The 25725-nt window shown below is 43.9% G+C and overlaps 1 protein-coding gene across 6 annotated transcripts in view; it reads right to left on the minus strand.

The window, feature by feature from the left end:
* Positions 1-6081: 6081 nt before the first annotated feature.
* HIP1 (huntingtin interacting protein 1) overlaps positions 6082-25725 on the minus strand; it is a 274804-nt gene continuing 255160 nt past the window's right edge. For 4 of the 6 annotated variants that reach the window (XM_023556049.2, XM_023556050.2, XM_023556051.2 and 1 more), the window contains 5 exons: positions 24573-24696; positions 24091-24152; positions 19725-19833; positions 18926-19007; positions 6085-18557 (listed from right to left, as the gene is read on the minus strand). In XM_023556049.2, coding sequence (XP_023411817.2) covers positions 18955-19007; positions 19725-19833; positions 24091-24152; positions 24573-24696 — 348 coding nt within the window. In that variant the 3' untranslated portion in view covers positions 6085-18557; positions 18926-18954. Of the gene's footprint in view, positions 18558-18925; positions 19008-19724; positions 19834-24090; positions 24153-24572; positions 24697-25725 lie in introns of all 6 variants that reach the window. The other 2 variants (XM_064296137.1, XM_023556048.2) reach the window with 2 other exon arrangements.

Consider the following 25725-nt stretch of genomic DNA (forward strand, 5'->3'; position numbering starts at 1 on the left):
TTAAAATATGTAATCTAGAAAATAACTCAGATATAAAATAATCTACCACCCAGAATGAATATTGACATTTTGTCATGTTTCTTTCATATCTTTTTTTTCTGAATCTTCTTAAATAAAAATAAAGAAACCAGTCCAGATAAAAATGAAATTTCCTTTATGTGCCACACCACTGCTATTCCCCTAACTTACCCCAGAAGCAACTACTATCACGTACTTTCTATGTCTGTATACACCTAACTATACACAGTCTGTGCTCACCCAGTAAGTGTAAGTTTGGTGGTTTGAACCCACTCAAAGGTTTCGAGGAAGAGAGGCCTGGTGATTTGCTTCCATAAAGATTACAGCCAAGAAAACCCTGCGGAGCAGCTGTGCTCTGTAACACACGGGGTTGCCTTGAATCAGAATTGACTTGATGGCAGTAGGTTTTTGTTTTAGGTATTCCATTATTTCTTCACTATTTATAATGTTATCTCTGTCGTTTTCTGTTCCTGGGCCCCTTATTCTGCTCCACGGAACAGTTGGCTGTTTTCTGCTATTACCATTATTATTATAACTTCATATTAAGTATTCCTATTAAGGCAGGGTAAATCTACCCACCCTCTTTTACCTCCTTAGAATTCTTGGATTATTTTTAGATCTTTATTATTTCATGTTAATTTTAGGATCAGATTTTCATATTTCAGAAGAACCCAGCTGGGATTTGAGTTGGAGGTATGTTGAATTTATAGGTCAGTTAGAGGAAAATCGACATCTTTACTTATTAAATTATTCTATCTGTGAACATGATTGCTCCCCATTTATTCAGGTCTTCTTTTAGGTGTTTCAATTAAGGTTGTAATTTTCTTCATAAAGTTCTTGCACATCCTTTATAGATTTCTTCCTAGGTAACTTAGAGTTTTGTTGCTATAGTGAGGTATCTTTTTAAAAATTACAATTATAGTTGCTTATTATTGGTATATAGGAACACTGTTGATTTTTGTATATTGCTCTTGTAACTACCAAAATTGCCACACTCTCCTATTTGTTCTAATATTATGTAGCTTTTTTTTTTATAGTCTGCTGAATTTCCGGGGTGAGGTTCGTAGAGAAGATCCTTCGAGTGGATGTGAATTCTCTTTGTGTCTGCAGCTCCCTGGATTTTGCACTCTCTCACTAATCCATAGTCAGACTTCAGCAGTTCCTTAAAGCTTTTAGTTCAGTTCTTACCAGCTATTTGTGGGCCATGTCTTCCTCCAGCGCGCTGCCCTGGGTAAGCAAATGCTGGTGTACTGTCTTTCCTTGGAGGTGCCTGTCCTTCCTTGGATTTCAGGCTAAGGTGGCTGCCCTGAGACCTCAGCTCTCTGATGGATCAAGAAAAGTTAGGATTTTGTAGATACTCCGTATTTTTTCTTGTTAGTATGGGAGTGGTGCTTTTTTCAGCTATGTCCTAAGTGGAAGCCAGAGCCCATTATAATTTTTTAGTTAATTAAAAAAAAATTTCATCAAAACTATATTGTATATGTTGTTGTTGCTGCTGTCGAGTTGGCTCTGACTCATGGCGACCTTACATCCGACAGAACGAAACACTGCCTGGTCTTGTGTCGTCTTCATGCTTGGGAAGTTTGAGTCCGTTGTTGCAGCTATGGTGCCAATCTATCTCATTGAGGATTTCCTTCGTTTCTGCTCACGCTCTGCGTTACCAAACGTGACATCCTTTTCTAGTGATTGGTCTTCCCTGGTGACATGTCCGAAGTCAGCAAAGCCGAAGTGTTGCTACTTTCTCAGGAACATTCTGGTTGTATTTCTTCTAAGACTGTATATGTACATCCATATATGTGTGTGAGGGGTATGTATATATGTATATGTTGGGCGTAGCATGTGCACATGTACACATATGCATATGTACATGTGCACAGTTTGTGCATATATGCATGTGTGTAGTATATTTATGTGTGTTTGTGTGTATATTCCCAGACTCTCCGGTATTTTTCTACACAATCAAACACATCAGTAAATCAGTTTCTTTTCTTCTTTTTTCTAGAGCTCTCTATAATTTTGCTGCACTCCAGACTAACGACTTGCTCTCTAGGCCTGCTGCACACCTGTCATCCTGGAACTTCCCTTCATTGCCACTCCTGGAATTTGTCCATCTCTTCTCTGCACTGGATGCTGTTCCCTGTTTTGCCCTTTCTTGGTTGATTCCCTCATGTTGGTGAAGCACACCTTCTAGTAGCTTCCCCAGAAAGTATGCACAGAAGGTAAAAAAAAAAAAAAAAAATTAAGACTTTTCATATCTGAAAATGTCCTCATTCTGCCTTCACACGTAATTGGTGCTTCACCTGGGAATAGAATTCTAAGTTGGAAATACTTTTCTATCAGTATTTTGAAGAGACTGCTACATTGTCTTCTAACTCCTGCTGTGGGAAAACGTATTGACATTCTAACTTCTGTTTCTTCATACATCACCTGCTTTTTACTGTCTCGGAAGCTTTTAGGATCTTCTCCTCATCCTTGATGTTCTGAGATAATGTGCCTTAGTGTGAGTCTTTCATCATTCACTGTGTTTATTGTGCTAGGCACGCAGTGACCCCATCCAGTCTGGAGCCTCATATCCTTCAGTTCTTAGAAAATTTTCCCTTTAATTTATTGGCTAATTCCCTCTTCTGCTTTTGTCTTCTCTTTTTCTAGATAATTTTTAGTTGGATGCTGAACCTCCTGTATCAATCCTGCAATTTTATTTTTTTCTCTCCTATTTCCATCTACATCTTTTTGTTCTGCTTTCTGACAGATTTCTTCAACTTTCTAAGATTCAAAAAAAATTTCTGCTCTTTATTTTTAGTAGCTGAGTTTTTTTTTTAAATAGCATCATGTTCTTTGACTTTATAGGGTGAGGGCGCCGATCAGGAATTCTCACTGCTCTTTGTGCAGACTCTTTAATGGATCTGGTTTTCTTTTTATAGTCTGTTGCTGTTGTCTGCTGCAGAGTGGATGCCAACTCATAGCGACCCAACAGGACAGAGTAGAACTGCCCCACAGCATTTCCAAGGAGCAGCTGGTGGATTCAAACCGCTGACCTTTTGGTTAGCAGCCTGAGCTCTTAAGCACTTCGTCACCAGGGCTCCTTAAAGTTGTAAAATATAACTTTCACACACAGTCCTATTTTTCCAGCTGTCTTGCCCCCTCACGTGTTACTTTGATGTCTTCAGTGCCTGAATCTTTGAGTTGTCTGTGGTGGCAATCTGCTTACTTCTTAGTTTCCCTCCCTGCAGGTACTCAGATTTCTGCCTCTTCTGCTCTGTTAATCAGCTGCACGCTTCCATCTGTTTTCCATCTTCCAAAGTTGTGTTATATTGTTCCTTTGTTGTGCTTTGTTCTTGGTCTTTCTCCTGGTTGGTTTCCCGTTTTCATTCCTGCTTTATGCAGAGCTCTCAGTTCCCATTTCCCATAACACTTGGGAGTGTCCCAGGTTCCCATTGCAGGTTTTACCTCCTGCTCAACACTCTGAGTTCCTTCTGTTTTTACCACCTGAAAAATTTTTAAAAGTTGAGGTAAAACTTAAGAGAGTTAAATTGAGAAATTTTAAGTATACAGATTGGTGAATTTTTTCTTTCTGTATCTATTTATATGAATAGACTCAGGCATTAAGTAATCTTTCCTGTCTGGGTTCTTTTATTCACATTATGTCTGTGAGGTTCACCTTTGTTCTTGCACGTAACAGTAGTTTGTTCTTTTCATTACCCTAAATCAGGGTTCCTCAACCTTGACACTATTGATATGTTGGGCTGGATGATTCTTTGTTGTAGGGAGGGATGTTCTGTGCATTGTAGGATATTAGCAACATCTCTGGCCTCTACCCACTAGGAGCAGACCACATCCCCAATTGTGACAACCAAATGTCTCCTGGAAGCAAAATCGCCCCTCACTGGGAACCACTACTGTAGATAGACATTTGGGTTATTTCTAGTTTAGTGCTATTTTAAATAAATCTATGAATATTCTCATACATGGTGGGCATAATCACTCATTTCTACTGAGTCTATACCAGGAGTAGAATTATAGGTCAAAGAGTAGGGCTGTTTAGCTTTAGGAGATGCTGCCGGTTTTCCATAGTTGAAACAATTTACAATCCTGATAGCAATGTATGAATGGTCTGGTTGCTTTACATCCTGACACCTGGGGATTTTAATTTCCTGCTTTTGAGCTTCGATATGTCTTTTTTAAAAATTGCATGTTTTATTCATTGTTATGGATAGAATTGTGTCCTCCAAAATGTGTCAACTTGGCTATGATTCCCAGTATTGTATGGTTGTCCACCATTTTGTGATCTGCTATAATTATCCTGTGTGTTGTAAATCCTACCTCTATGATGTTATTGAGGCAGGATTATAGGCAGTTATGTTAATGAGGCAGGACTCAATCTACAGGATTAGGTTGTATCTTAAGTCAGTCTCTTTTGAGATATAAAAGAGAGAATCAGCCAGAGAAGAGAGAGACCTCCTACCACCAAGAAAGAAGAGCCAGGAGCGAATGCATCCTTTGGACCCAGGGTCCCTGTGCTGAGAAGCTCCTAGACCAGGGGAAGATTGATGACAAGGACTTTCCCTCAGAACCAACAGAGAGAGAAAGCCTTTCCCTAGAGCTGGCACCCTGAATTTGGACTTCTGGCCTCCTAAACTGTGAGAGAATAAATTTCTCTTTGTTAAAGACATCCACTTGTGGTATTTCTGTTGTACCAGCACTAGATAACTAAGACATCCAGTATTTCTGTTTTTAATTCGAGAGAATTGTTTTCCAGGGTCACCTTAGTTCACCATCTTGACTATATTCCTACATTGCATCTCTGTTCTTGAGATGATGGGGGCCATTTAATCATGTAATGTGCAAATCCTCAAACTCCCCTTACTCCCACCATTTTACCTCTGAGTTTTTCCGTATATTCCTCTCCTTCTTCCTGCCTATTTGAACCGTGTCTCCTTTCCTTTCCAAGAATAATGCCTCCATCTCTGCTTTTTATCTCTTCGACCAGTCACTTGATAATCTTTTCTTCTATGTTCAGTCTCTCATCCACTGATCCCCTTCCCATCAGCACTTATACATGTTCAGATGACCCCATCTTATGGAATACAATAAGCAACTCTCCCACCAACTATCTTCATAGCTCTTTTCTCCTTTTCCCAGTCATACTTCCTGAAAGGATAGTCAACATTTGCTATCTCCACTTTATTTCCCTTAATCCTAAAATTGCTAGAAAAAAACAGGACACGTGGAATACTGGGGATGTAGTTATACTAAAAATTATCCATTGTTTATCTGAAATTCTAATTTAACTTGGTGTCGTATGTTTTTATTTGCTAAACCCAGTAGTCCTACTTAATCCACAGTTCTACAAAAATTGCTCCTGCTAAGCTCATTAGTTCCAAAAGACGCTTCCCAGACCTTATCTAGTTTGACTTCTCCCTAGCACTTGACCACTACTCTTTGCCGAAATATATTTTTCCTTTGGTTTCCATGTCACCACATTCTGCTGGTTTCCCGTTTTCCTTCCCTGGCCACTCTTCAATATTATTTCCTGATTTCTCTTTCTCTACACAATCCTTAAATGTTGGAATTCCTCAGGACTCAGTCTTCTCTTTATGCCCTCTCCCTGGCAGTCTCATCCATTTGCATGGCTTTATTTTGTTAAGAGCCATGGAAAGGCTGGAATTTTACCCTACTTACAAGCTTGTAAGCTAGTCTGTTACTGTTTCATGGATGCTGGCAGAAGACGAGACTCTGGGCAGAGACAAAGGACTTTAATACTTACAGCAAAAGCAGTAGCCAAATTGTCAGCACGATGTTCATGCTAGTTTCCTTTGTCCACTAAGTCCCACATAGGTGGTCATAGATGGATGCCTGCACATGCAATGGGTTGCATTACAAGAGAGGAACATTGAGCTGGGGAACTCACTGCTTTTATAGTGATCCTTGAGCAAGCTTGCTCTTTGACTGGAGAAAGATATTACTTCATCCTTGACTGTTGCTCAGTGTAAACATAACCTTGAGAAATGGCCCAGAAAAAAAAAAAAAAAAAAAAGCCAGAACCTTGTATTCTCAATAAACCCAGCAGGAACACAGAGCGATGCTCAGGGCCCATGGAGAATTGCCTCTCCCAAAACATAGATCTTCTATGTGCTGTGCATTCCTGAATGTGAAACTTTACCCTACTCTTATTTACTAGGATTCAGACTACTGTGTCCATCTCCACCTGGGTGTTCAACAAATCCCAGACTGAATGGGTCATCTTCCTATCTGTACCCTTTTCATTCTCCAACCAACCTGCTCCTCTTGTAGTGTTGCCCATCTCAGTATACGACACCATCATCCACCCTTTTGCTCAAGACAGAAACCTTGGATTCATTCTTATTTCTCTCTCACCTCGATGAATCCTATAATTTTACATCCTGGACATACCTCTTATCTATCTACTGCATTCCCTACTGCTGACACTGCCTGTCTGGTCTACTACAATAGCATTGTAACCACTTTCTCCCATTCATACTTTTCTTATTATCTGTTTTCCACACTGTTGAGTGATCTTTATAGAATACAAATCTTTCACAAATATTTGAGTGCCTACTATGTGCCAGGCATTGTGCTAGTGCAAGGGTACAATAACGAGCAAAAATGGACAGAAACCATGCCTTCATGGTCCTCAGGTAGTCTAATGGAGAAACCTAACAGTCAAATGGTCAAACAAGCAAATGTAAAATTGCAGCTGTGACAAGGACTATGAAGGAGAGAACCAAGATAACATGAGTGCCTGAAATAAAATAGTTTGACCTAATTGGGGAATTCAGGGAAGTCTTTCCTGAGGAAGTGATGCTTAAACTGAGGTCAGAAAGATGAGTGGAGTCAACTGGGCAAAGAGGGCAGGGCAGAGTGCCCTAGCAGCACGAACAGCACATCGAAAGGCTTGGGCAGGAGGGAGCATGTCAAGGTCAAAGTCCTGGAAGAAGTCCATGTGTTTGGAATGGAGAGTAGTAGTGGTGGGAGCAGTGAGGAGGATGACAAGGTTGCTTGAGACCTGACCCTACAGATTCTGGGGAGGAGCTTATGGGCTTGTTTACAACATAAAAGCAATGGGAAGCCACCGAAAGGTTTTACAGAAGGGAGGGAGGGTGAGTGACAAGATCAGATTTAACTTTGGAAATGATGACTTGAGCAGCAGTCTGGAGAACGGCTTGGCAGGGGACCAGAGCTCATGTTGGTGATGATTTAGGAGGTTACTAGGGTGATTTAGACGAGAGGTGACAGCTGGTGTCATCACATCCCTGCCTATGATCCAGAGAATAAATCCCCAAACCCTTCAGCTGGCAGTCGAGGCCCTACAGTTTGGTCAGCCTCAGCTATCATGTCATTGCCTCATGGGGGCTTCCCCGGGCCCTCCTGAATGTATAAGTTCCCTTGTCACATCATCTTTTTCACCACTCCGTTTGGGACATGCAACCCACTTGTTGAATGTCAGCTGCCCCACCAGACTGCAAGCTCTGGGAGGGTGGGATGTGTTCCTAGCACTGTATCCTTTGGGCCTTAAACACAGTAGACACTGAATAAGAATTTGTGGGAAGGAATGAATGAATCACATCTCTAGGAACTAGCTTCAGCACTCCTCTTATTTCTGTCATACTTCAGTCTCTACCCCCTCTGACTTCTTTTTACTCTTTACACATTCTCAATTCTTTCCCCTTAAAAAAACTTCCCTTGGTGCTGTTACATACTCAAAGTTATTGCCTCATTTCTCTTTCATGTTTATATTTCAGTTTCGAATGTACATGTGTCTTCTTTCCAAGTTTGGAAGGCCCTTAAAGGACCATATCTTGTTTATTTTTCTATCTTCTACAGCCTCTTGTATATAATAAAAACTGAACTGACAGGAATCCAGAAGATATAACTATTGTAAGATTAGCCATTTTAAACAATATGATAATAGAATTAAATTGAATACAATTTAGTTTTCAAAATTTATTTTGAATATTGGTCCTTTAGGGAAAAAATATAATTAGAAGATATATGGAGATTGTCCACCAAGTGTCTGTCAGTTTGTCATACTGTGGTGGCTTGCATGTTGCTGTGATGCTGGAAGCTATGCCATTGGTATTTCAAGCACCAGCAGGGTCACCCATGGTGGACAGGTTTCAGCAGAGCTTCCAACTGAGACAGACCTTATGTATAGCAGTGGAACACTGTCTGGTACAGTGCCAGAAGATGAGCCCCTCAGGTTGGAAGGCCCTCAAAATACAACTGGGGAAGAGCTGCCTCCTCAAAGTAGAGTCAACCTTAATGAGGTGGATAAAGTAAAGCTTTCAGGACATTCATTTGCTGAGGTGGCACCACCCAAAATGAGAGGAAACAGCTGCACACAACCATTAATAATGGGAATGTGGAATGTACGAAGTATGACTCTAGGAAAATTAGAAGACATCAAAAATGAAATGCATAAAAATCGATATCCTAGGCATTAGTGAGCTGAAATGGACTGATACTGGCCATTCTGAATCAGAGAATCATATGGTCTACCATGCCAGGAATGACAAATTGAAGAGGAATGGTGTCTCATTCATCGTTAAAAAGAACATTTTGAGATCTATCCTGAAGTATAATGCTGTCAGTAATAGGATAATATCCTATAAGACCTGTTAATACGACCATTATTCAAATTTATACACCAACCACTAACACCAAAAATGAGGAAATTGAAGATTTTTACCAACTTCTACAGTCTGAAACTGATCAAACATGCAATCAAGATGCACTGATAATTAATGGTGATTGGAATGTGGAAGTTGGAAACAAAGAAGGCTCAGTAGTGCAAAGATAGCCTTGGTGACCGAAATGACACTGGAGATTGCATAACAGAATTTTGCAAGACCAATGACTTACTCATTATAAATGCCTTTTTTCAACAACATAAACGGTGACTATATGTGTGGCCTTCACCGGATGGAAAACACAGGAATCAAACCACTACATCTGTGAAAAGAGACAATGGAAAAGCTCGATGTCATCAGTCAGAACAAGGCCAGGGGCGACTGCTGACCAGACCATCAATTGCTCATAAGCATGTTCAACTTGAAGCTGAAGAAAATTAAAACAAGTACATGAGAACCAAGATACAACCTTGAGTATATCCCACCTGAATTTGGAGACCATCTCAAGAATAGATCTGACACACTGAACACTAATGAATGAGGACCAGAGGAGTTACGGGATGACATCAAGGATATCATACATGAAGAAAGCAAAAGATCATTAAAAAGACAGGAAAGATGGAAAAGACCTAAATGGATGTCAGAAGAGACTCTGAAACTTGCTCTTGAGCATAAAGTAGCTAAAGTGAATGGAAGAAATAAAGTAAAAGAGTTGAACAGAAGATTTCAAAGGGCAGCTGGAGAAGACAAAGTATTATAAGGAAATGTGCAAAGACCTGGAGATAGAAAACCAAATGGGAAGAACACGCTGCACATTTTTCAAGCTGAAAGAACTGAAGAAAAAATTCAAGCCTTGAATTGCAATACTGAAGGATTCTATGGGCAAAATATTGAATGATGTAGGATGCATCAAACGAAAATGGAAGGAATATACAGTTATTGTACCAAAAATAACTGGTTGACATTCAAACATTTCAGGAGACAGCATATGATCAATAATTGATAGTATTGAAGGAAGAAGTCCAGCCTGCACTGAAAGTATTGGTGAACAACAAGGCTCCAGGAACTGACGGAATAACTGAGATGTTTCAACAAACGAATGCAGCACTGGAGGTGATCACTCATCTATGCCAAGAAATATAGAAGACAGCTACCTGGCCGACCGACTGGAAGAAATCCAAATTTGTGCCCATTCCCAAGAAAGGTGCTCCAACAGAATGCAGAAATTATTGAACAATATCATTAATATCACACTCAAGGAAAATTTTGCTGAAGATAATTCAAAAAAGGTTGCAGCAGTACATTGACTGGGAACTGCCAGAAATTGAAGCTGGATTCAGAAGAGGACATGGAATGAGGAATGCCATTGCTGATGTCAGCTGGATCTTGGCTGAAAAATCAGAGAATACCAGAAAGATGTTTACCTGTGTTCTACTGACTACACAAAGGCATTCAACTGTGTGGATCATAACAAATTATGGATAATACTGCAAAAAATGGGAATTCTACAACACTTAATTGTGCTCATGTGGAACCTGTACATAGACCAAGAGGCAGTCATTCGAACAGAACAAGGGGATACTGTGTGGTTTAAAATCAGGAAAGGTGTGCGTCAGGGTTGTATCCTTTCACCATACTTATTCAATCTGTATGCTGAGCAAATAACCTGAGAAGCTGGACTTTATGGAGAAGAATGTGGCATCAGGACTGGAGGAAGACTAATTAACAATCTGCAATACGCAGATGATACAGCCATGCGTGCTGGAAGTGAAGAGGACTTGAGGCACTTACTGAAGATTAAAGACTACAGCCTTCAGCATGGATTATACCTCAACATAAACAGAATCCTCACAACTGGACCAATAAGAAAAATCATGATAAATGGAGAGGACTGAAATCGTCAAGGATTTCGTTTTACTTGCATCCATAATCAACGCCCATGGAAGCAGCAGTCAAGAAACCAAACAATGTATTGCACTGGAGAAATCTGCTGCAAAAAGACCTCTTTAAAGTGTTGAAAAGCAAAGATGTCACTTTGAGGACTAGGGTGTGCCTGACCCAAGCCATGATATTTTCAGTCTCCTCATATACATATGAAAGCCAGACAAAGAATAAGGAAGACCAAAGAAGAGTTGATGCTTTTGAATTATGGTGTCGGCGAAGAATATTGAACATACCATGGACTGCCAGAAGAATGAACAAATCTTCCTTGGAAGAAGGACAGCCAGAGTGCCCCTTGGAAGCAACAATGGTGAGACTTCTTCTCATGTGCTTTGTACATGTTATCAGGAAGGATCAGTCCCTGGAGAAGGACATCATGCTTCGTAAGGTGGACGGACAGTCAGCAAAAAAGAGGGAGACCCTCGACAAGATGGATTGACAGTGGCTTCAACAGTGGTCTCAAACAGCAACATTTGTGAGGACGGCGCAGGTCTGGGCTGTGTTTCATTCTGTTGTATGTAGTCACTATGAGTTTGGAACCGACTCGATGGCACCCAACAACAGTGACAACAACGGAGACTGTGGCAAAGATTTTGAAGGGGAGTTCAGGATGCTTCCAAGAACTTTGGTATTTAACTCAGAAACTTAGGCTTTCTCTAGAAACAGCACTTCTGTGCTAGCAGCCATACTTAGGCTTGGTTTTGGCTCAGAGATGGAACAGGAAGCAGAGTACACATAGAATGAGGAAGAAGGGTTTCAGAGCCCATGTGCATGGTGAAAAAAGAAAACCTGATGCACACTTTAGTTCAATTGTAATGGTGAAAGGCAGAGGAAAAAGGGAACATAAGAGGCAGTACGGAAGATCTCGTGAGGTTACCAAAATGTTGTGTCAGCCTTCAGGACGTGTCTTCAGTCTGCGTCAGTGTGACTATTGAACACTGTGAGAAGGTGAGAGTGAGAGATGGGCCTATTCCCATATCTAAGACCCAGCAATGGCTCTCTGTGGAACTATATCAGAACTTCTTAGCCTGGCGTTCAAAATTTTCTTTAGCTTGGTACAAGTTACCTTTGAAGCTTTTCTCTCCTGTTTCTCTGCTCAAAAATTTTATGCTTCAACCAAACCAGATGATAGACCCTTCCCTAACCTTGCTGCCCCATATTTATACTTTTGGTAGCATTTCACCTACCTGGCATATCCTGTTACATTATTTCCACCTGCTGAAATCAGAGCTATCATTTTGGGATAAGAGTTAAATGTCCCTCTATGCAGTCTTTCTGGATCATTACATTTGGGAATGATGTCAACAGCTCTGTCATGAATTGAATTGTGTCCCCCCAAAATACCTGTGGACTTGGCTAGGCCATGATTCCCAGCATTGTATGATTATTCACCATTTTGTCATCTGATGCGATATTCCTACATGTAAATACCATCTATATGATGTTGAGGAGATGGGATTAGCAGCAGTTATGCAGATGAAGCAGGACTCAATCTACAAGATTAGATTGTTTCTTGAGCCAATCTCTTTTGAGACAGAAAAGAAAGAAGCCAGCAGAGAGACATGGGGACCTCATTCACCAAGAAAGCAGTGCTGGGAGCAGAGCACGTCCTTCGGCCCTGAGGTTTCTGTGCGGAGAAGCTCCTAGACCAAGGGAAGACTGATGACGAGGACTTTCCTCCGGAACCGACAGAGAGAGAAAGCCTTCTCTTAGAGCTGGCACTCTGAATTTGGACGTCTAGCCTCCCAGACTGTGAGAGAATAAATGTCTCTTTGTTAAAGCCATCCACTTGTGGTATTTCTGTAATAGCAGCACTAGATAACTAAGACAAGCTCCTATAGCATTTACTTGGAACAAGCCTTCAGAATGACAATATTTAACACTGTGTTTCACTCCTTGAAACACCATCTTCCCTTGCTGTTCATACCTTACAGTCTCCTGACTTCCCTGTCTCTCAAGCTGCTCCTTCTCAGGTCCTTGGCAAGTTTAGCTTCCTGCGCCTGACTATTCTAAATGTTGAAATTCGAGGCCCATTCTGGACCCTCTCCTTTTCTCATGACATCTTACCTATGACTTCTCTGAATGCAGGAACCTACTCAGTATCTTCACTTGGATGTCTCAAAGGCAATTCAAACTGAAAACACATCTGTGCCAAACCTGCCCGCTTCTAGGGTTTCCTCAGGCAGGTGATACCACCATCTATCCAGCTCTACAAGCCAGAAACCTGGGAGCCATCCTTGACAATTCCTGTTCCTATACCCTTTTCTAAACCAAGGCCTGTCCATTTTACCTTTTAAATGTCTTTCTGGCCTGTCCTTTCTCCCCATCTCTACTGCCAGTACCCTAGCCCAAGCTTCTCTCATCCTGTCTGGACTACGATAGCTTCCCTCCTGGTCTTCCCACATCTACTCTTGTACTACTCTGATCTGTTCTCATACTGCACTAGAATGGCCTTTTCAAAATGCCCATCTGGTCTTGTCACCCCTTTGCTTAAAGCCCTTCAACAGCTTGGCCTTGTCTGCATGACCTGCCCCTGCCTCTTCCTCCAGACCCCTCACGCACCATTCTCTTCTGGGCTCCAGTTACACAATGGCCTCAGTCTCTCTGGTGTCCCATCACAGTGCCTTTGCACATGCAGTTCCTGCCACCTGGGGTGAGCTTTCCTACCTGCGTTATCTAGGTAACACCTCCTCATCCTCTTAGCTCAGCCATCAACTTTTTAAGGAATCCTTTCTGTAAGCACCCTGACATGCTCTCCCAGCACTCTGTCCCTTCCTGATTGTGCTTCTTCCAGTGGTTGTGATCATTTATCTGATTTATTTCCCTCAGTAGCCTGCAAGCTCCAGGAAGTCGAGACCGTATCTATTTTTGCTTTCCACTGTGTTCCCAGTACTTCATACGGAAGATGCCTCATAACAAGTAGTGAGTACGTGAATGTAGCTTTTGAGGACAGCCTTCTTTAAAAACCTCAATGTCTGCATAATGAATGGATGCACAAAATGTGTGCATGACTAAAAATGCAGTGAAAAGAGAGAATTCAGTCATTCATTCAAAAATAATGTTCAGAGGCCTCCCACATGTCAGGTAATGTGTTAGCAACTGAGGATAACTTGCTGACTTTGAATCACAACTGTACACAGTATGCTCAGCTACATCCTGTGGCTTCATTTTTTCATCTAGGCTGTCCTCCCACTTGCCCATCTTAACCCTGTGTTTCTTCACCTTGGCAGACCTGTCTGTAGGAACCCTCAATTCCCTCCCTCTTTTCATCTAGGCTGTCCTCCCACTTGCCCATCTTAACCCTGTGTTTCTTCACCCTGGCAGACTGGTCTGTAGGAACCCTCGGTTCCCTTCCCCTTTTCATCTAGGCTGTCCTCCTACTTGCCCATTCAACCCTTTGTTTCTTTCCACCTTGGCAGGCCTGTCTGTATAAACCCTAGGTCCCCTCCCCCTTTTTGATAGCATGTTAGCATCATTCTGGTGGCTGAATATCACACAATTCCTCATAAAATGCTGTGCTGGCCAGGGTGAGAGACCCACTAGGCAGGGTTCATTCCTAGAACTGAGGCCTGACCACAGACCCCCAGGAAGACCCCTCAGATGGGAGTAGCAGAGCCATGCTGAGTGGGGGAGTGTAGAGGGCTGGAGTGTACCTGAGAGGGAGGAAGCAGGAACACTGGGGCCCACCTGGTCTGGCCTGAGCTGGGCGTGCTCTCCTGGATGGCACTGCTGGCCTGGCCAGACCCAGGCCCCGGAAGGAGACTTCCCCTTGCCCAAGACAGGACTGCTGATTGGCTTTCTGGACCCCTCATCTTCACATCTGAGCTCCAGGACTGACCTGCAAGACAGCTGTGACCAAGAACTGTCCATTCTATCAGCAGTGCTTTAAATGGAGCAGGCTCACCTTGGCATTCTGCTACAGGGACCAGAAAAAGCCAGCTGTCAGGAAGTGTTCCCATCTTCTGTGCTATCCCGCTCATCTTCCCACTAGGCAGTTTCAACACTATTCCTCTTCTCTTGTTTTCCTGGTTCTTTGATTAGCTTTAGGCTCTAGCTTCTATTAGTTGCCTCATTCTCTCCTTACTTGATGAGTCATTTGGGTGAATCCCCCACTTACCACCCTCAGGCCTGCCCTGTATCTCCGCTTGTAGGTCACCTTGGCAGTGTTAGGTTGCAGAAGTTCCATCCTGTGGAAAGGTCGTCATGCAACCCAGCCCCATTCTGTTAGCTCTCTTTCCAGATCTAACTGCGAATGGCTCGTTCTGAATCCCTAATTGGAAGCTTCTGTCCCTAAGCAGAATTCATCACATCCAGCTTGAAGGTGTCAGGTTATTTTTGCATTGAAAGGGTGGAGAAGGTAGTAGTTACCGCCCGAGCCCCCAGATTTTAATCAGAGACCTGGCCTTCTAGGTCATTTACCCCAACCACCCTGGCATTTTCCATCTAATCCTCCACAAGGACAGGGAGGATGGAACATATTTAAAGAGTACAAAGTAATACTTCTTCTTTCTAAACCAGCTAAGGAAATGTGGTAACAGCTGCACCTCTCAGAAAAATTCTTTTTAAGGATATATTCCCAAAGGCCCAGCACGTAAGTGGGTTCGGTGAACCTCAGGGTGTAAACGCAAGCTTTTCACTGGAACCCTAGACCTCAAAGCCACTTTAGTCAGTTATCACCACTACTCTCCATTGCCAGGTTGAAATATTTATTTCAAAAATTGCAAACACAGATGCAATGTATTATACAAAGAAAGATCTTAGTATCATAATAAAAGTATTGTTGGAAGGAAACAAAAGCCAGTGGCTACCTGCCCTGGGAAGGTAGGCACTCAGTGAAAAATGAAATTCATTTATAGGAACTATTCTAATGGAAAACTGGGGGAAAGGTTTAAAACAGAACAAACCCAACCCCATCCCTGCAAACCTAAATGTGAAAGAGTTACTATAAGTTTGAGACAATTTCGTTATCACCAAGATTTATCTGAACCTCCTCGGTTTGTCCCTAGGAATCAGCTTAATTTAGGGATTTTTAAACCTGAGGTAGTTGAGAGTCACCTGAAAGACATGTCGGGAAATCTCTTCTCTCAGAATTGGACCCAACTGCACCTAACCAGTTGTTCCCATTGCTTTGGCTCCTGGGGTAAAAGGCAGTGCCACCACTGTGGGCTATTGACCTGGGAGATGAAGGAACTGAGCAGCAAACAGCTGGCAGGGTTTGCTGTGTTTATGGCTGACAGGCCCGTGGTGGTGGTCTATGCTACAGGCAGTGTGGTCTCTGCAGGACCAAGGAAGACCGAGGAAGCCAGAGAGAGGGCAAAGCTGTCTGGCTGGAAGGCCAGCGTTGGACTGAAGGCTTCCACTGGCAGAAAGGATTTTCAGAGATTTGGAAAGATGGTAAAAGGTAGCAAGAAATTTGCCAGTTATTAAAGATGGGGTAAAGTGCAGCCAATAGACCCCTCTCAACTAAGGAGCTGACCAAGAACTGAGAATGTGCCAGGTGCTGGCTCAGAACCAGCTCTTCCTCAGGAGTGAGAGGCCAAAGCAAACTAATCTGACCAAGGTGACGTGTCTCTGTGATCCCTGTGTTACCTGGTGTAAACCTTGGTATCTGATTTGGTAGCTGAAATAATTCCAAGAAAGGATGCTCTGGACAGTGTCTGGTTGTTCCAGCCACCGGGTTAAGGACTCATGTTCAGTTGGGATCCTAGGGAAGTGTTCTGGGCAGCAGACTCTGTAAATAATCTAAATTTGAGTCTAATTTAAACTCCTCACTCATCTTCTATTACTTTCCTTATTACGTGCACATATCCTTACTCTAGAGGTTTTTGGAGCACTGTATAATAAAATTAAATAACAGAGGCAGGTGTATCTCAACCTGTCATCATAAGCCATCTTTTTGTTGTTGGCCTGTTATGACCCATTTACACTCACCCATGAGACGTGCAAGTTTAGTCACTAACAGTAGGCCAATGGGACGAAAAAGCTGTGAGGTTCATCTTCAGCCTTGAGACGTGATTTCTGCTTTAATCACACCAAATGTAAGACACTCATTAAGAGGAACCAAGATAGGACATTTGGTTTTGGCTGGAGAATGGACTAGCTTCTAATCTGAGCTGTTGTGAACCAATTACACTACATCTGACAGATACTCCTCATGTGAGACTGAACTGGCCGCTGCTCGTGCTTCGGCACTTTCTTATCTGTTTTACTAAGTCCATGAAGATTTTAGAAATTATTGTGGCTTCTTATAAAATGTTTCAGCATAGACTACTAACCTGATCCAATACACTAGATTTTTCCCCCACTGTTAAATTGGAGCACAATAGTTTGAATGGCCAGGACTCTAGAAACGAGGACTAACCATCTTTGGAAATGCCGACCCACACTGAGAACACACTGACAGATTTAACTGGGCCAGAGATGCCGGACACTACTCCTCTGAGCCTTGGGATGGAAAAATGATAAGCCCTCAATTTCTCCTGCTGATGGCTCCTTAGCCCTGTATGGAGTTTGAGTTTCCGGGAGACTGTCTTTTGAGTGCCCCGCTTAGAAAAAGCACAGAGAGGGAGCTGGGCTGGGTCAGGAGGAGGGGGTTTGTTTCACAGTGATCGAACAGGAGTCTTACAACCCATCATGTAGCAAAACTTAACATGTTCCTTTGGGACAGGTCCTGGGAAGTGCTTGTTGGCTACTATGTAAGAACTGCTACAGTTAAAGAAGGAAGACACTGCTTTTCCAAGATGGAAAGGTCACTTAAATACTGGGGTCTGCTGGGAAGTAGAGAAGTAGTGCCAGTCTGCCCGCCTCTAGGAGTTTGTTAATGAGCCCTCTGTCCTGATCTAGTCAGCAGGGCACCCAGAGCTGGGACTTGGGCTGAAAGCAGTCTGAGCCAGTGGTTCCCCCTTTCTCTTTTTCCCTGACCCAAATGCTCTGAGGAACCTGCTTGCTTAAGGATCCAGCTGGTAACAGTCCAGAGCTGGCATCTTGGCCTTGTTTCTGATTTTTGAAGCTGATGTACTAGGACAGCAAGGTAAGGCTCGCCATAGTCATCCCTGAAGTCCTGATTGCTCAGAGCATCTTTCCATAGGCTGTGTGCTGCTTAAAGGAGGTTAGTAATAAATACAAAGGTACCAAACCAAGCACAGGGTTCTTTCCTAACGGGAGCAAGTTTGCCTGATCTTCTGGGTCTGCTAATTAGGTAGAACATGGAACTCAGAGGATGCCAAGGCTGGTAGCCCCTGACATGCTCCCTCTTCTTGGGCCCTGGCCAGGTGTGGAGGGAGGCGGCCAACGTGATGTGGCATGGGGAAGCAGTGTTGCTACTCTCATCAGCTCCATTCGAGCATGGGCGAGTTTTTCAGCCTGGTCACAAGGAATTTCAAAGAAAGGGGTCTCCTGAGACCCGGCTGTGTGCATCCCCTTTCTGCCTTTCTTTAGCCCTCTCACTTTTGAAGGTGGACACAGGCTCTCAGCTGGGGTCCAGCTTTAAGAAGGAAAGGCATTGGCTCTGCTTCTGCCTTTTGCAGATAGCTGTCACCCAGCAGCTCCGCCCAACCCTGGGGAGGGGCCCTGGCTGACCCTCACTCTCTTGGCAGGACAGTGTGGAGGTTGATGTGGAGCACCAAGGTAAAGCCTGAGCAGCACCATCATTGTTAACTGCTGTGGTGTAGGGGCCCCTGAAAACTCAGCATTCCAGGGGTGCTCTTTTTGGGAGAGTTGGGTATATGAATGCAGCTTTCAAAAATAAAACCAAAAATCCCAACCAATCACCATAAGAAGCAGTGGAAATCCACGGAACTGCCAAAAGAGGGGGAGAATTGCCTTGGCGTTCTCGGCCAGGACACTCCTGCTGTTCCGATTTGGTGCACGTCTTCAGGGTAGCGTCTTGGTTTGGAATCCACCAGCCCTCTGATGCCCACAAGTTTGTGCAAATGATGAAAATGAAAAAAACTGAGAAGAAAACAGAAAAGAAAATGTGTAAGATATTTCCTTTCCAAGCTCCAAGCTCTCAACAGAACTACAGGACCCTCTACTAGGGACACAGGTTGGTGTGGGCAGAATAAGGCAGGCAGGACTGGAATGGAGGTCCTCTCTGTTGGCCTGGGATCCCTCCTCCTTGGCCTTGCTCACAGGCAGCAGAGGCCAAATGGGTTCGGAATAGAAAGGTTGTCATTTTGGAGTGGTAGTCTTTGGAAAGGTCATGCAAGTCCTCAGCAGACCTGAGGGTCACTGGGAGTGGTGTGGCTGCCACTGGAACTCCAAGGAGTTAGTCTGTAGCTGGGAGATAACAAACACATAGATGGGTCCCAAAAACTTACACTCGGATGTATGGGGCATTGGTTTGGCTCTATTCCTTCTCGGCTACTGCTCCTTGCAGCGTAGGGGGAGAGGCTTCTGCTCCTAAAAGTCAACAATTAGGCTTCATAGCACTTCCTCCTTGCATGCTTCCTTTAACCAACAAAAACTGCCACCATGCTGGGCTCTAAAATGTAGTACGATGACAACCATGGTGTAATAATCTATTTCCAAAGTTACGTATCTAAGAATGACTAGGATGTGTCTCTGGTTGGTTCGCGGAGTTAGTCAAGCCCAACAAGAACTGGCCAACTCAGTCACAACTCGGTCCAATTCGGACATGTGGAAGCAGCACACGCAGACTTGTGTGGTGGTGGGCCAGATATTACTCCATCTCTCAGCTCTTGGCCCTTCCTATCTCCTGGCCATTGTTGCCCACCACTGGCTCCCAGAGTCAGAACCTTGTAATCTGCCTGCCCCTGTCTACAGGTCTTCACTGACCACTATTCATTCACTACGCAACTCTATACTGGCCAGGAATTATACTCCTGGGGAGTAAACCAGGCTAACTGGGCCCTGAGAGGATAGTAGTGAGTGAGCGAGTGAGTGAGTGATGAGAATCTGCTGGTCAACGTTCAGTGACAAAAAAAAGCTTTCCATTCACCACAGTTTAGCCCAGGTTTAGCTTAAAGACAACTGAAGAGGCAGTATGTACTGTGAATAGAGATGGGGAAGTCATCCACCCGACGATGAACTCCTCATTCTGTCATAGTGGAGACGAAGCCCTCATCACCCAGCTTCTTCTTCCTTCAGATAGCTCACCTTCTTCCCAGCCCTCAGCAACACCAGCAAGCTCATAATGCTTTTTTCGAAGCTCTCCCAGTTTTTGACGCTCCTTCTGTAATTCAGTTTCTAGCTCCAGCACCCTAACCTGTGGGGAAAGTAAATGGAAATTTCTTTTGATCATCTACCTGAGAACTACCTAATTTTGATTTAATCCCTTTCCTCCATATTATTCACCTTGTTTACTCAGCTTACCCAGTTCTCAATTTCAACTCTCTTCTATGCTCTAATTGCTCTATTCTCTTATTCCTCCTTTTATCCCAGTGGCTCTTACGTTTTCGCACTGTGACCCTTTACTGGGAATGGATGATGCTTTGCAAATCCAATGCCTAATTCCTGTGTTCCTCTGGTCTATCACGACCCCAAAACAATGCTAACGTTTTCCCTACCTGTTCTAATCCAGCTGTAGCCCTTCTCCTGCAATCTCAGTTCTCTAGAACTCCAGGTAGAAACCAAATATGGTGGTTCTAGTATCTCTGAGGTGTTACTGCAACTTAGGGTTATTACTGCTACAGGAAAAGGCATGTGCTGTTACTCAAGGAAAGGCTGGTTCCTGGCGGCTATCCCTACTCTGTAATTTATTTATTAATTGAAGAATTATTTGCTGAGCACCCATCACGTACCCTAGGTTCTATCATAGGTGCTGGGACATGGTGGTGAACAGAAAAGATCCCTGCTCTCCCACAAAAGGAGAGACAAATGAATGAGATCAGATTGTAAGGAAATGACACAGCAAAGTGACACAGACAAAGGGCGGTCAGCAAAGGCTACTCTGAGGAAGAAACATTTGAGCTGAAACCTAAGTGACCATAAGAAATCAGCAGTTCAAAGAACTGGGGATGAGTATTCCAGGAAGAAGAGGCAGCACGAGCAAATGCTCTAAGGCAGGACGCGTTTGAGGTGCTGGGAGAAGAGAAGTCCCGGGAGAAGAGAAGTCCTGGGAGAACGGAAGTCAAGTCCCGGGAGAACAGAAGTCAAGTCCTGGGAGAACAGAAGTCCTGGGAGAACAGAAGTCCTGGGAGAACAGAAGTCAAGTCCCGGGAGAACAGAAGTCAAGTCCTGGGAGAACAGAAGTCCCAGGAGAACAGAAGTCCCGGGAGAACAGAAGTCAAGTCCCGGGAGAACAGAAGTCAAGTCCTGGGAGAACAGAAGTCAAGTCCCGGGAGAACAGAAGTCCTGGGAGAACAGAAGTCCTGGGAGAACAGAAGTCAAGTCCCGGGAGAACAGAAGTCAAGTCCTGGGAGAACAGAAGTCCTGGGAGAACAGAAGTCAAGTCCCGGGAGAACAGAAGTCCTGGGAGAACAGAAGTCCTGGGAGAACAGAAGTCAAGTCCCGGGAGAACAGAAGTCAAGTCCTGGGAGAACAGAAGTCCCAGGAGAACAGAAGTCCCGGGAGAACAGAAGTCAAGTCCCGGGAGAACGGAAGTCAAGTCCTGGGAGAACAGAAGTCAAGTCCTGGGAGAACAGAAGTCCCAGGAGAACAGAAGTCCCGGGAGAACAGAAGTCAAGTCCCGGGAGAACAGAAGTCAAGTCCTGGGAGAACAGAAGTCAAGTCCTGGGAGAACAGAAGTCCTGGGAGAACAGAAGTCCTGGGAGAACAGAAGTCCTGGGAGAACAGAAGTCAAGTCCCGGGAGAACAGAAGTCAAGTCCTGGGAGAACAGAAGTCCCAGGAGAACAGAAGTCCCGGGAGAACAGAAGTCAAGTCCCGGGAGAACAGAAGTCAAGTCCTGGGAGAACAGAAGTCCTGGGAGAACAGAAGTCAAGTCCCGGGAGAACAGAAGTCCTGGGAGAACAGAAGTCAAGTCCCGGGAGAACAGAAGTCAAGTCCTGGGAGAACAGAAGTCCTGGGAGAACAGAAGTCAAGTCCCGGGAGAACAGAAGTCCTGGGAGAACAGAAGTCAAGTCCCGGGAGAACAGAAGTCAAGTCCTGGGAGAACAGAAGTCCCAGGAGAACAGAAGTCCCGGGAGAACAGAAGTCAAGTCCCGGGAGAACGGAAGTCAAGTCCTGGGAGAACAGAAGTCAAGTCCTGGGAGAACAGAAGTCCTGGGAGAACAGAAGTCCCGGGAGAACAGAAGTCAAGTCCCGGGAGAACGGAAGTCAAGTCCTGGGAGAACAGAAGTCCTGGGAGAACAGAAGTCAAGTCCCGGGAGAACAGAAGTCCTGGGAGAACAGAAGTCAAGTCCCGGGAGAACAGAAGTCAAGTCCTGGGAGAACAGAAGTCCCAGGAGAACAGAAGTCCCGGGAGAACAGAAGTCAAGTCCCGGGAGAATGGAAGTCAAGTCCTGGGAGAACAGAAGTCAAGTCCTGGGAGAACAGAAGTCCCAGGAGAACAGAAGTCCCGGGAGAACAGAAGTCAAGTCCCGGGAGAACAGAAGTCAAGTCCTGGGAGAACAGAAGTCAAGTCCTGGGAGAACAGAAGTCCCAGGAGAACAGAAGTCCCGGGAGAACAGAAGTCAAGTCCCGGGAGAACGGAAGTCAAGTCCTGGGAGAACAGAAGTCAAGTCCTGGGAGAACAGAAGTCCCAGGAGAACAGAAGTCCCGGGAGAACAGAAGTCAAGTCCCGGGGAGAACGGAAGTCAAGTCCTGGAGAAGAGAAGTCCCGGGAGAAAGGAAGTCCTCTATAGTTGATGTGGGAGAGGGAGCAGGTCATGAGATGAAGTTTGAAACTAGACCAGAATCATTTCACCCAGGGCCCACATGCTGGAGTAAGGAGTTTGTATATTCTCATAAGTGTAAAGGAGCCATTGATTGGAAGGTTTTAAGCAGGAAAGTGACATGCTGTAATTTATGTTTTAAAAGTAGGCAAAGAATGAATGAACTATACAGGGAAAAAAGTAGAAGCATGGAGACCTGGTTAGGTGGCCTTTTTTTTTAAAACTTTTTATTATGGAAAATTAAAACAATATGGAGACCAGTAGAGTGAACTGCACCCAGCTTTTCATCCAGCTTCACCAATGATCAGCTCATGGCCAGACTTGGTTCAGCCATACTCGTTCTTATTCTCTTCTCCCTCTCCCTCACCCTGGCACAGAATTATTTATTTTGAAATAAATACTCACATACTTACAGAAGGTAAGTTGCTTCTGTAGTAGTTCAGGAGAGAGACAATGGTAGCTTAGACCAGGGTGGGGAGATGGAAAAAAGTGGAAGGATTCAGGCTGTGTTGTGGAGATTTAGAGTTGGCAGGACTTGCTGATGGTCTGGATGTTGAGGGTGAGGGAAAGGGAAAAACCAAGGACGACTCAAGCATCCAGGTAGCTGGTGGTGCCATTTACTGAGTCAGAGAAGACAGAGAGGGGCAGATTTGGCTGGGGGAGATCAAGAGATCTCTTTGGATATGTTAAGTGTGAGGTATATATTGGGCATCCCAGCGGAGATATCAGGTAGGCAGTTGTCTAACTATGGAGCTCTAGGAGAAGATCTAGGCTGAGGAGAAGAATTTGGTATTTATCAGCATATAAACCTAACAAACCCAACCCATTGCTATGGAGTTATTTCGACTCATAGTCACCCTATAGGAACGGAGAAGAATTGCCCCATAGGGTTTTGAAACGATGGCGCATTTGAAATGATGACCTTTTGGTTAGCAGCTGAGCTCTTAACCACTGTACCACTAAGGCTCCTTATCAGCATAGAGAGTATTAAAGTCAAGAGGGACTGGATGAGACAGTAAGCAAGAGCGTCAGACAGAGGACTCAGGACCAGCACGGTCCTTTCAGTATTTAGTCAGAAGTTTGGCGACATGACTTTTCCTAAACATAAGTGACTCATCTGTAGACTTTTACCAGTCCAAATCTGATTCTGTCCCAAGGCTGATGGTCAGAAATTCTAGAACAAGTAGGTCAGATTTTTTTTAGTATCCCACTGATTCCTGTTTTCACGGCATAACTGCTGAACAACTGAGAGAAATTGCCTTTGATAGGTTAACAGTGGACTGATGGAATTGTTGTAGAATTACTGGCCATCAGCCTTGGGATAAAATGCAGATTTGGACTGGTAAAGGTCTACAGATGGGTCCCTTAGCATTTCTTTAAATTAAAGGTCATTGCAAATAATTTGCATTAAAAAAAATTATTTAGAGTAAGACTATTAAATAACAGTTTTTGGACTACAAGGAGATCCCTGATAACATTCAGAGGAACACTAGTCCAAGCCTGGGGGCCAAGAGTTAAGATTTGAATCCCCTCTCTCCACCTTCAGTATTTCTTCCAGCAACATCTACATTCATTCTTGGGCCCCCACTCCCTCCAGTCTCTCTCACTGGCTCTTCTCCATGGAAATAATCTTTGGGGTCAATGTCTAAGGCAATACAGACTGACTAGAACTTAGACATGGAGTTCCTACCTGGGAATCCATCTCTTGGCGTTTGATCTGGGTCAGCGTCATGCTTGAGAAGTCCATGTTGTCTGCAATGAGAAAGGAGAAGGCCTTGTCACATATCATCCCTGGCTGACTCTCGCCTCACAGACAGTAACAATGCCCTGCTGAAATGCCTCATCTGGCATTTGCCAACACATAGCATGGTAGTACTTGAGGGATGAAGAGGAAGGAAGACACAGTTACAGAGTAACCAGGATCAGATCTCCCCAGGGGCATCCTAGCCCTTGGAGTCATTTCTTTAAATTCAGAGAAACAGCTAACAGGAAAATTTATTTAAGGGTCTGCCACTATAGCAGCGGCCTTATGTAATATCCCATCTTGTAAGAAAATAAGTGTGAATGTAAAAAGATGACACCTAAGAATTTAGAAACTTGGGATCATGGAGTAGAAGAATGTAATAACAGCTAAAAGGATGGGTAAGAAAAGCATTACTTCAGGAAGACTACCTGTCTCCTCAATCTGTGATTTCCCAGAAATGGTTGAGGCCACGACCCCGGCAGTCGCCTGGTTTACTCCCCGAGAAGCCTGCTGTAGCTGGGCTAGGTTTGGGCTGTCCTTATCAGCTTTCACCTGCCAGGACAAAGCAGATTTAGGTTCACACAATACAGAGCAACAAGGACGGAGTCAAATAGGTTGGTCTGATGGCTCCTGACCACAACCTTGGCATGTCGCTTAATAATAAAATTATTCCTGGCTTATTTGCTCAGCGGCCCCAAAACTCGAGCTTCATCACTGATTTTTTTTTTTAAACACATTATTGTGTTTTTGATAAATGTTCACACAGCAAATCAGGTTCCCATTTGACAATTTCTATACAAACTGTTCAGTGACATTAGTTACTTTTCACAACGTGTTGACGTTCTCTGTAATTGCGGTCGTGTTGTTCCACTCCCAGTACTCTGGTTCCCTGCTCCCTTACCTTCCCATCTTGGCTTTAGAGTAGCTGTTGACCTTTTGGTCTTATATACATGGTTTTTTAATGGAGCCCCGTACTCATGGACAGTATCCTTTATTTTATGTGCCAATCTGTTATTTCACTAAAAGGTGACCTCAGGGGATAGTTTTGGTTGAGGGTTTAAAGAGTGTCTCAGGCCGACAGTCTCAGGAAGTCCTCTAGTCTCAACTGGTCCAGTATAAGTCTGTACTTTTTTAAGAATTTGAGTTCTCTTCTACATTTTTCTCTCATCTATTGTATCCCTGACCAGAACGGCCAGTAGTGCTATCCAGGCACCATCTAGTTCTGCTGGTTTCAGGGTAGATGAGGCTGTGGCTTGTGTAGGCTATTAGTCCTGTAGACTAGTTTCTTCTCTGAGACTCTCGTTTCCTTCTCTTTTTCTCCTGACGAGTAGAGACCAATAGTTGTATCTTCGATGGCTGACCACAAGTTTTTAAGACCCCAGAAACTGCTCACCTTACTACAATATAGAGCGCGAACTTTGTGAACTATATTATGCCCACTGGAAACCCTGCGGGCGTAGTGGTTAAGAGCTATGGCTGCTAACCAAAAGGCTGGCAGTTCGAATCCACCAGGCGCTTCTTGGAAATTATATGGGGCAGTTCTCCTCTATCCTACAGGGTCACTATGAGTTGGAATCGACT

Source organism: Loxodonta africana, chromosome 12 (assembly GCF_030014295.1).
Source record: "Loxodonta africana isolate mLoxAfr1 chromosome 12, mLoxAfr1.hap2, whole genome shotgun sequence".
NCBI classification, from domain to species: Eukaryota; Metazoa; Chordata; class Mammalia; order Proboscidea; family Elephantidae; genus Loxodonta; species Loxodonta africana.